The sequence below is a fragment of the Centropristis striata genome, chromosome 19 (assembly GCF_030273125.1).
Source record: "Centropristis striata isolate RG_2023a ecotype Rhode Island chromosome 19, C.striata_1.0, whole genome shotgun sequence".
Classification (NCBI taxonomy): domain Eukaryota; kingdom Metazoa; phylum Chordata; class Actinopteri; order Perciformes; family Serranidae; genus Centropristis; species Centropristis striata.
The window spans coordinates 32,271,500-32,283,686 of record NC_081535.1 but is presented as its reverse complement, the minus strand read 5'-3'; the positions used below and the strand labels follow the sequence as shown (position 1 = coordinate 32,283,686).

Here is a 12,187-nt window from a genome sequence, read left to right as displayed (position 1 = left end):
CCGCTTAGAAAAGCGCCACGTTTTATTTTGTGTCGCCATACTTGGTCGTTTAACTACTCGTGTAGCTGTATTTAAATAGGGAAAACGTGGAGGAGTTTGGTCGCTTCGAACTGTCCATCTGTTTGGATCCTAATGAATGAACTGGGCTAAGCTAAGTGCTAGCCAAGTGGCGCCGCGCGCCAGGGCGATTGAGTGCACGCATTGAGACGCAAGAGGTCTGTATCAACTCGTCTTACTTGACCGAATAACATGTTTTAATATGAAAAAACGGTGGAGTGTTCCTTTAATGCAATGCCTGATTTGGGAAAAACAATCTTTCATAGTCAGATGTGTAAATTGTGTCACCAAGGCTTTATCAAGACCACAGATAAATTAAATAAAGTGTCTAAGTTAAGGTAAATAGTTTTTATATACAGCATATTTTTAAATATATAAACAATAAGATTGGCAGCTAACACAACGTTGCACACATGATGAATAACATACATCTCGGATTGGCCCCACAGTGTCTAAGAGGAGGACTCAGGAGGCGGCAGAGCGGAGTACTCCTCGTTCTCCGAGTCGCTGCTGTCCTCGTCGTTCCTCTCCTGGTCGCTGCCTTCAGTACTCAGCTGGTCAAAGCCCTGGCGACTGTAACCCTTATGGGACGCAAAGAAGTTCCCCAGGTTCAGACTGCCCACAGCTTTACCTGGCCACACAGGAAACAACAACATGTCACTAAAATAATAATCTTAAAAATATTAACCCATAAGAACCCAGACCCAGTTATCCTTAAAGGATGTGTTCTATAAGTGGACCACATCTTGTGCAACCGCCGTTGGTGACCCCTGTTGGATCGAAAGAAATTGCAGAATAGAAAGATTGCAGGTTTAAGGCCCTTCCAGGTTTGCTTCACAGCTCAGAGCGGGAGGTGGCCGCCTGAGTGACACACGATTTGGTGCAAAGCTTGCACAGAGTTGGCATGTGGCAGGTCAGGTTTGATTAATACATATCATTGTGGGTTGATGGTGCAAATTGGCTGACATAAATGAAGCTGACGCTGTTGTGACATGTCACATCTCTTTTGCTCTATGAATGCCAGCATGCTTTTTAAAATGAAATCAAACACTGTGGAGGCATTTTGCTAGTTATTCAGGTTAGTGCAAAACTGCAAAATCAGCACGAAGGTGGGCCTTCATCATGAGAGTATAGCAGGAGAGGCTACAAACACACACAGCAATGATGAAGTTACTTAGTCCTGGTAATATTAGCATGAGGATGTAGATGAAGTTTCAGGCACATTTTTAAATGTTTCTGAGACATTATCTAGTTTGTATTGTCATTAATGATTTACCTCTTATTTTTCCCAGGATCCCTCCCACAGAGCTTGGTTCAGTTTTCACCTCACATCGGTCTGCAAACAAATGCAAACAAAACATAGTTCTAAAACCAAACCTAACAATTATCCATGAAACATCACAGCCTCAACAATGTGCAGCATGCTTCTCTTCTCTTCTCTTCCTCTACTTTTGCTTTCTGGAGCCATTAAACAGGCTTCAGCAGCCTGACAGAGTTTGACACATTAAGTGGGAACCTTCACAAGTTACTGTCTTTCACGCTTTGAGTTATTACTACTTCTGCCGTGACACGCACCATCTGTGGAGGCATGGTGAGGGAATGTCAAGCAAAAAAATATACTTTGGAAAATACCCACTTCATTAGCCTAATTCTCACAGCAGAAGCTTATTATTATTATCTCAACTTAGCTTGATCAAGGCCTAAGAGATTTGTTAGGGCAGACACTTCCTTTAAACATAGTGAAAGAAGGTTTGTGGACTAATTTATACTTTTTTCTAGTTTTTTCGTTTTGTTTTTCAACATCATAACCTTTTGGGTCCTTCTCTATACAGTTCCCATGGCCTTCTGGTCATACGTACTGTTTTTTCTCCAGCAGATGAAGAGTCCGATGGAGATGACCAGCAGCAGAGGAACCAGTAGCAGGGTGGTGATGATGGCTGGGAGAGCCCCCTGCCCTCTGTTTGGCTTTACTGCACTCTTCTTCTTCTCCACTTCTGTCTCTTCCTGTGCTGGAGGCTGTTCAGCCACAGTTTGCTTCTCTTGGATGCCGGACGTCTTCGATGTGTTATGCTGCTGCTGCTGCTTCACCTTAGTTTGGACGAATGCCTCCATTTCTACACAGAGAGAAATGTCATTAACAAGGTTTTGTCAAAAGGTTTAAGATCCCCTTCAGCGTAGGGTTAGGGGTTAAATACAGCAATATAAAAAGATCTTATGTATAACCCTGGTAAGGTCAGGTGATGAGTAAAGATGATTACGGTGTTGTGACTAGTGTGTTATTATTTGTGATTACAGTCTAACTAAACATTGATGATGATCATCAATGATCAGGATTTCAGTGAATTATTACTTGTAATGATTGACAAATCAGTCAATAATCAAAAACATATTGTAATAGTAGTCTGTTGAGAAGTTGAAGAATCAGTTGAGCTGAGGCAGGAAATGATGTCTTAGGGTGTAACTTTGGCAGGCCCAGAACATACTGCCTTGTCAGCACTTGCACTTCCTTGTCCAGGTATGTAGAAAGCTTATGACCTAATATGATAGAATCGCTCATAAATGTGATAATCCGTGTGTGTTAGAATCACCACACAGTGTGTAAAGTTATGTGCAAAGGAGAAGGGAAATAAAGGTATAAAAGAACAGAGAACGGAAGGAACAGGGTTCATTTTGTGATTTTTAGTCATTTAGTGTCTTTTTTTGGTAATTTTATGTCTTTTTTTGTCATTTTGTGTCTTTTTTTGGTAATTTTGTGTCTTTTTGTCATTTTGTTTCTTTTTTTGGGCCATTTTGTGTCTTTTTCAGTTAATTTGTGACTTTTTGTGGTAATTTTTTGTCATTCTGTGGTCAATTTGAGTCCTTTTTTGCTTAATTTTAAGTAATTTTGTGGTCATTTTCTGTCTTTTTTTGATCATTTTGTTTCATTTTGTGGTCAATTTGATTCTTTTTTGGGTAATTTTGTTTTTTTTTGACAAATCCACAAAAAGTATCAAGTTATTACTTTCCAAGGAGCCTCTGGATTGAAGCTGACTGTTACACACTCAGGAGGTCAGAATGGACCTTTAAACTGATAGCAAAGGACTTAGATTAAAAGTATCAATAAAATATAAAAAAAATATATAAATGCACAGACAGAGAGATGTTTTAGTTTGTAGTTTTTATGATCTGAACTGTGAGTGTGAGATTCTGTTCAGTGAGTGGGAGTCACGGACAACATGCATGTTAAATTGGGGGTCGCGACTCAAAAAGGTTGAGAACTACTGCTCTAGTCTAGTAAAATGAAACAGTACCATGGAGGCTCATGTTCCTATCCCCTAAACCAGGGGTCAGCAACCTTAGTTATCCAATGGCACACTAGCAGTAACATGATGTTAGCCAAATGTTAAAGTGCCCTCTTATCTGCATGCCAAATGAACTCTCAGATAAGTTGGCAGCATTCTTGTATAGTGCTTTTATTTCTGTTTGTTACACATAATTCTCCTGATATTTGCTGTTATTGCAACAAGGAATACTCAATACTTAACAACACTCACCTTCAAGCTCCTGGACCTCAATTCCAGCTTTCTTGACGGAGCGATGTAACTCTGAAAAATTTAGATGAAAACAAAAAGGTATTTTTAAATATAATGCTGAATGCAGGTTAATAACACTGCAGAGTTATATTACAGATAGAAAGGTAATTTGCAAATGAATACATTTCTGTATATCTACAATATTATATATATGAAAGTCTCAATGTTTCAAGTTAAGATGGATTCTTCATGAAAACATTAAATGTCTTAATAAAGCTGAGCTTACTCTCAAAGGTGAACTTGTAGACTAATTGGCTCCCTGCATCTCCAACAAACACGCTGCCATCCCCAGTTTCAACGATGTCGTGAGGCATTTTAAACTCCTGAAAATTAAGACAAATACAGGTCAATGAGAAAGTCTAGTCAGCAGAAATGATTTATCATCATCCCAATATCACAATGGAAAGTTATCCATTGTTGTAGTTATAAGGAACACATCTGTCTCATTTATAAAACTAACTAACTAGAAAGTGGGTGTAAAGTGGGCGAACGGTCATTTCTACGCAAAGCTCGGCATTTATCAATTTGTTTTTTTGGGTTTTTTTGGGGGGTTTCAACCTCAGGTTTAATTCGAGAAACTAATCATTAAAGATTAGTTCCCGTTTCTATTTTTTTTTTTTTCAAGTACTTTATTTATTCATTTTCTGCATTTATCAATTTGGACGTGAACGGGGGATATGATCAGACGATCAGTCTGAGTCTGACTATTGTATCGATGCCTGGAGCGGATAAAACTCTGCGGTGTTTTTTTTTTTGTTTTTTTTATGGTGACAAACCAAAGCATGTTTAGGCTACATCATTTATTAATAAAACCTCATTTAAAATAAATACACCCTGCGACAGTGAAATTCTTTAAACAGGCTACTAGCCGAGGCTAATAAATGTTGTTGTCTTATGTTATTGTTTATGTTCTACTATTAATATCTCTCCATTATAATAATACTTTTTGCATACTATATATGCTTTATATAAATTACGGATGTAAAAATGCAGCACCACTGATTTCCTTCCTTTTAACTTTTTATGCTGCCAAACAAAACCAGTTTGTTGTGTTGCAGCTGTTGGACGTCAGCGTTTCACTTTCTGCCTCTGAGAAATTCCTCCTCTTTTGCAATTAAAACTTACTTTAAAACATTGTTTACCTCCTGCAAACCAAAACGTTAAGTCTGTGCTCCAAATGTAAAATATCCAGTGAACTTGTTTGAGTTTATAACTATAAATACTTTTATTTCATAAACCCCCGTCGCTGCGTATTTCTGTATCATCTTGAAAAGTTTATTTCCCTTTGCTGTGTTGTTATTTGTAACGGTGCACTTCACTAATAAAGCTGACTTAAAAAAATGAAAAAATATCCTCTTTTTGGCCGTATTGCATCCTTTGGTGTCGTAAACTTTCAGGACGAGGCCTCTGAACCGAGAATATATCAGAACATGATATTAAAACACTTGTTTTCCATCGCATTCACTACTCCAAAGCCAGACTTGCTAAAATATTCCCTAACACAGATGCAAACTGCGACAGATGTCTAAACACTCCTGCTGATCTAACCCATATGTTTTGGTCTTGCTCAGCCCTAGCATCCTATTGGTCTGTAATCTTTAAAACGCTATCAGAAGCTCTTAATATTGACCTACAACCCAACGCAGTAATGGCCATATTTGGAACAACAGGCAGAAGATATTCTACAATAAGGAAAAGATATAAAAACATCATTGCTTTTACAACACTGCTTACACGCAGAAGAATTTTACTACACCCCCCCCCCCCCCCTTTTTTTGTAATTCATACAAAAAACAAAAAATTATGTGAGCATTGGTCCAAGTTTTCTTTTGTGAATGTTGTATTTTTGTACATGTTCTGTACTATCAGCGCTCAATAAAAATAAATGTAAAAAAAAAAAAAAAAAACGTATTTCCAGCCGACACATTTATCAACACCCCATCATTCTAGCGCTGTGATTGGAGAGGTAGCCCATCGTAGGTGGATGGTTGGGACATTTTGATGGGCACCTGGTCTAAGAAGCATAGGATGTAACTGCAACATCCCAGGTTCAATCCCAGCTGACCTTTGTTGTCGATGTTGAATGAGTAGTGGCTCATAAACTGCTGTCTTAAGTTACACAAAACCTTCACCAATGTTTCAGTAAAGACAGTAATAAATGAGTGAGTGTTTAGGTTTGTGTGATTACCTTTTTCTCTGGTTTGAAGGTATCTAAAATTTCCGTGGTTTGATAATCAATAACAAAACCTCTGAGTGGAGCTGAGGAATATGGACTTTCCCCATTCACTGCAAAGATCAAGCCATCTTCACACACACACACACACACACACACACACACACACACGCACACAAAATAAGTGGAAGGATTAAAATCAACATTTTAACAGTTCTTAAATCATCTGTACTGTTTTTTAATGATGGTACAGAGTCAGGTATGACTTGTTTTGACACCTTTGTCTTCGTGGAAAGAGGGAAACAATGGACATAAATGATGCTTTCATTTGATTGTGTTATGTTTTTAACCAGCTTGGTCAATACTCACCTCCAGCAGGGCTAAAGGTGATGGCAAACACCTCTCCTCCAAACTCCTCTTTTTTTATTTCCTTGACAAACTCTCCAGTTTCGGTCATAAAGCACTGGATTCGTCCGTTCTCCCTGTCAGCAACACAAACTTCCTGTCTGTCAGGAAGGAACACCAAGCTGTGGGGGATCCGGAACGGGATGTGCCTCCTCCTGTCTGATGAGCCTTTAGGCAGACAAATGAGACAAGATGGCTGAATATGTGCACATGGCGCCCACTGATGCATTGGTGTCAGTGATGTGAAAGTCTACTGAATTATATTATCATGAATAAAGTTTCTGTATGAAGAAAATATCAATGCTAGAAGCTAGGACCAGCTTTGGCTTTGCTAGCATTGACGGCTTTTTCTATGACCAACTAGCCCCGTTAGTGGCTAAGCTAATGGGGTTTAGCGAGACTTCGGTCGTTGTGGTCGCTCTACATACGTCATCTGGTATAACTGATACGACTGGCTAAAAGCTACGTAGAGACGCTTATGATAGACATTCGTAGCGCCCAATGAACGGCTCTGGACGATCGTAAACCACGCCTCCTCTACGGAGAAATGAATAGGTGGTCTCCAGACTAGATCTAACTTGTGATAATAGTCTGGCGTTAGCCAGGCTACACTGTAAAAAAAGAAAAGTTGGGTGAACTCAAAATTTCAAGGCAACAAACTTCGATAAAATTTTAAGTTGGACAATTAAACTAAATATTTTAAGTTTTGTTTTTGAGTTTGCTCAACTCTGAATTCAGATTTTTGTCAACTCAACTGTAAGTTGTACTAACTTATAATTTTACATTGTAATAACTTTTAATCCTTACTTCTGCTAACTTCTGCAATGTGCTGAATTGGCAAGATTGTAATGCCGCTATGAAATGTCAATTTTGAGTTAGCATTGATACGCTAATGGCTACTCATGTAGCGGCTACTCATGTAGCGGCTACAAGCAGCGCCGCTAGCATCAGTTAGCCGCTAGCATCAATTAGCCGATTTCGCCAATGAATTTCACCGCTTTCCTGCATTTCACAACAAAGAAATAAGAGTTATCAGAACTATTGTCCCTTGTTGTGAACCCCAACTTAAAGATATAAGTAACAACAACTCACCAACTTGTTTTTGAGCAGACAACTGGCTTCCTTTGTTGTGCTAACTTACATTATTGCCCTAAATGTCAGTAATTTATATTTCCAAGTTTTACCAACTTAAATCACTGTTTTAGGCCAAAAAATACAAGTTGGCTTTTTTGCAGTGTAGCGAATAATTGAATTACAAAAAAAAAAATATGTTAACATAACCGTGACAAGGGCCCTTGTCTAACACAAGACTGTGTGCATGTGTGTGTGTGTGTGTGTCAGTGTGTCAGATTCCTACCTGAACCCCACTCAGACAGGTATTTGCCTTCAGCAGAGAACTTGACTATCCTGGCATTGCAGTAGCCATCAGACACAAAGATGTTGCCAGTCACAGTGTCTACTGCCACATCAGTGGGCTGGCAGAAGTGTTTTCTGTCACTTCCTGGTGTGAAAGCCTCTCCCAGGGCCAGCAGTACTCTGTCTCTGGAGTCACTCTCACTGCTCACTTTTAGCACCTGTGAACAGAGTGTACAGAAATAGCACTCTTCATTGGTCCTGGTTCATTATGTGCTCATAGATTTGATCAGTGTATTGAATGTCAATCTGGTCTGAATGCATGCTCATCGTTTTCAAATTATCGTTTAATGATGAAAATATTTGTTTACAAATAATTTACATCTGTGAATAAATACTGTGTAGATGATTAGTTCAACATTAATAGATAAAATTTGTTTATATCACATACTATTCTGACCAGTTATCATTGACATATAATGACATGGACACAATCCATTTCTTTAGATTTTTCTTGGTGTAGAACGATGACTAATTTAAAGGCACAATTAGTAGGATTTTCCTAAAAACAATAACCCTTAGACTAAACAAAAGAATCCATCTCAATCATTACTTATGTATCTTTAGAGACCATAATCTCTGTCTGGCTGACATTTTTGTGGTGTCTAATTTGGAAGCTCAGGAAAGTCCTAGTCATTTTGGCACAATTCCTGAAATATTACAAACACTTAAATTCAGTCACATGATGTAACTGATATACTATACTACACAGTCGCCCATGAAGCTGTAATAAAATATTTTTTATTTGTTTCCATGATTGTGACAATGTGATTTATTATTGACAAATAAAGTGTATATCTTCTCAAAACTGTATTAATGAATCTCTTCAAGCCAAACATATTACAATGAAACTGAAACCACAATGAAAACAAAATTATTCAAACTTTATGGGCAATTGTGTATATAAGCTAGCTACTTGGGGAATATGTCTGTTTGTAAGTCATTGTTTACTTACTTGTATTAGCTAATATTTAAAAAAAATAATAGTTAAAAACATTAATCAGGAATACCACCTGCAGCTTACCTGATGAAGAGCCACATCAGTGACCCAGTAATTATTCTTTTTGTCTGTAGTAATTCCATGAGGCAAATAAAACCTATAACATCAGACACAAACCATCACAAATCATTTTTCATTCTGGTTGTAATGCAGCATGCACAACAGTGTAGGTAAACACCTGGGGCCTCATTTATAAAAGTTGCTTAGCAAAAAAGGGCCTAAAACGCAAGATACATTCAAAGCAGGGATTTCTAAAAAATAAAACTTGACGAGTAAGGCTGCCTTAATTTACAGTAACGTCTTAGTTTGTTCTGTAAAACTGATTGCTTCTGTAAAATGTGTACGCATATGGAGACAGGATATGGCTTTGCAGATGGTGAGGTGAAGAATTGAAGCCAGATTGTAGTTATTAAATGTGGGTTGTACATTCAATTTCAAATGGTATAAAATTATTATAGAATGAAGCATCGGTGGTTTTCAATAATATATTCTGATGCTGTGTATGTATCAGCAAGTAAGATAATAGTTTTAATATTGTTTTTGTGTGTAAAATGTCAGCGGTGAACATGACTGGGTCATCAGGTGTGCAGATACTTCTGCAGTAACCTCACCGGCACCAAAATCAAAAGAATCTAAGGAAATAAAGTCAGTGAAAGCTCAATCCTGAATGTTACACTCCATAATAAACAGATTAAAAACCTATCTTTTCTCTACAGCATTTGGTTGAATTGTGTGCATGTGTGGTTGTGGGAGTGGGTGCACATGTCTGAGTAAGTAAGTGTATATGTGGTGAATATGGAATAGCTTGTCTACCTGCACTCTTCAATTAATTTGTAATTGATTTTTGTTTGTTTTTCTGTGTTTTTTGTTGTTGTTTTTTTAACTGTAATTATGTGTATACAATGTGAAGCACATTGAGTCTGCCTTGTGCCTGAAATGCGCTCTATAAATAAAGTTGAATTGAATTGAATAATAAAACCAACACCATGACAAAGCCAACATAAATGTGTTCATATATCAAACTTACATTAATTTGATTTGGTACGCGGATTCAATGTAGGGTTTTTATAAATGAGGCGCCAATTTTTGCCTTTATAATAAGGAAAACTATGACTCACATGTCTCTGCCAGAAGCCTTGAGGATGTTGCCTTTGACTGGGTCTACTACCAAAATGGTGGACTGCTGAATCGGACCGAGGGACCTCTGCTGGTATCGAGCCTGGCTGTTGAAAGAGCTGCAGAAACAAACACTTTGATTATAATCCCACAGAGACAGAGAGAGAGTGCAGTGATTTTTTTTACATTAATTTGATCTACCTTTGGCTTATTTTTTTATTAAATCCTTATCAGCTGAGTACAGTGGCAAAGATAAACTGAAAGAGGCAAAGAAAGGCAACCGGAGAGGGAGAATCATTCACTATTAAAGTGATTTTCTTCACAGTGTTTATTTTTGCTTGATTAACCCATTGAGGCCTAAAACGGCTGTAAAACCTCTGGGCGATTTTAAAATAAGCCCCTAAAACCTGAAGTTTTTCTGGAAATTCAACAGAAGTGTCAACGCTTCTACTAAATAATAAATTTTCAGCCTCAGTAGCAGATAGAAATGAAATTCAAAAAGTATTTGAGAGCTTATACAAACTACAAAAATACTACAAAACGCAAATCCACTTTCCAGGCTTCAATGGGTTAAAGCAGTGAGTCTAATAAAGCCAACTGCAAATGGCAGCTCAGAAGCAGAGACAATATAAGGATGAATTATGAAAGACACCGTCTGCAAAGTAGTCCTTTTTAGTAGTAGTGTAGTTGCTCCGCCAGTATGATCAACCACAAAGATCTTCCTATTGAAGTTTAATTTGAAATTACCAGCCATTGTCTATGAGCTAACTTTGAGATACCTTTGCCCTCTAATGGTAACACACCTTAAATAAGGAAATGTAGGATATAGTTTAAACAAGATCAGTGCTGTCTGTGAGTGTTGTATTATAGGTCATCTGATAGAAGAGAAGAGCTGAAAGAGGTGGTTGTTGTTGTGATTTCTCCAGACAAACAATATTACATTACATATTTAGAATGTTTAGGTTTCAATGACTGACAGAAGCTCTGTATCAACAGAAAATGAATATATGAGAGAGAGACACTTACTCTGCTCCCCAGTGGTGGTCACCTCTGTGGAAAATCACCAGGTTAGAATCTGAGTCCAGGGCGAGTCCTGACACCTGACCCAGCTGGAGAGAACTCTGAGGCCATCCTGAGACCTGCTCCAAGTGGTAGTCTGCAACACACACACACACACACACACACACACACACACACACACACACACACACACACACACACACACACACACACACACACACACACACACACACACACACACACACACACACACACACACACACACACACACACACACACACACACACACACACACACACACACACACACACACACAAACACAAACACAAACACACACGTTGAGGTATTCTAAGCATTATCTGTTACGTGACTGTTACTTTTTAGAGTTGATAGCTGATCTCTGGTTCAAGTTAATCCCCAAGGTGACAATGGATTAGCACACAGAAACACAATGTTTCAATGAGTTCACATGAATGAATACATAGCTATGACACAAACTGGTGCAATAATCAGAAAATGTGACTGCTATTTTTTTCTCTCCTGGTGGAGCACTACCCCTACCAAATCCCTAATAAGTCTATTTGGTTTGCTGCTATTTGAGTTTTTTTAATGGACTGTACATAAGAGGACTAAGGGCCATGTTTTGCTTTAAAACCAGTACCACTTCAAAGCTTTTCTACAAATTGTTTCTACTGATTATTTGAAGATTATTTCATGACATTTTTCACCTTTTTAGACAATATGGATGAGGGAGTAGACCATAACCTGTATCTGTTTCTGTATCCTTTCAACTAAATGACATGGCATGGTCATGGTTTAAACCTTTCAGGTTTAAAGTTGATCTTTTAAACCTGAAATTGATACGAGTTGATCAGAAGTTTACTAAAGTTTACTAAAGAAGTTATTAGTAGAACAAGCCACCAAATTGAGCTTCAGGTCAATGTTTTTCATCACAAGAGTAAGAGAGCTTTTTTCAGAACACAGCTACCCAATAAGCATTTTTCTTCATCACAAGTTGAGATACTGGACACTCAGCTCAGCTCTATTAGACAGACGGTGTGGGGGAAGACTGCAACAAAAGGTGAAAGAGATGATATGATGGTATGACATCCAGCAAATGTACAAAAGCTGGAATCAAACCTGCATGTATATTGCATGTGCAAAAAACATTGAAATGATAATGGCAGGAGTGAGGACATTAAGATTAAAATATAAAATTGATTGATATTGCAATTATTTTTTATTTTTACACATAAACATCAGTGGTGTCCTCAGCTATTGCCAGTATCAACAACACTTTAGGGTTCTTTTTGGTAGGCTTATTTTAATATGTATACTACAGTATATGTATATAATGTGTATATTTACAAACTATGAAATTAAAGCTGTTAGCAGTGATGAAAGTGTCCTCACGCCCAGCGTGATTTGGGG

General features: G+C 37.9%; 1 protein-coding gene across 2 annotated transcripts in view; it reads right to left on the bottom strand.

Annotated features, from left to right (window-relative positions):
* Positions 1-237: 237 nt before the first annotated feature.
* The window catches only part of pam (peptidylglycine alpha-amidating monooxygenase), a 46,383-nt gene continuing 34,433 nt past the window's right edge, over positions 238-12,187 (bottom strand). For both annotated transcript variants that reach the window (XM_059357369.1, XM_059357370.1), the window contains 11 exons: positions 10,763-10,892; positions 9,739-9,855; positions 8,645-8,717; positions 7,565-7,781; positions 6,172-6,375; positions 5,818-5,933; positions 3,856-3,952; positions 3,591-3,641; positions 1,917-2,171; positions 1,334-1,393; positions 238-688 (listed from right to left, as the gene is read on the bottom strand). In XM_059357369.1, coding sequence (XP_059213352.1) covers positions 510-688; positions 1,334-1,393; positions 1,917-2,171; positions 3,591-3,641; positions 3,856-3,952; positions 5,818-5,933; positions 6,172-6,375; positions 7,565-7,781; positions 8,645-8,717; positions 9,739-9,855; positions 10,763-10,892 — 1,499 coding nt within the window. In that variant the 3' untranslated portion in view covers positions 238-509. The remainder of the gene's footprint in view (positions 689-1,333; positions 1,394-1,916; positions 2,172-3,590; positions 3,642-3,855; positions 3,953-5,817; positions 5,934-6,171; positions 6,376-7,564; positions 7,782-8,644; positions 8,718-9,738; positions 9,856-10,762; positions 10,893-12,187) is intronic.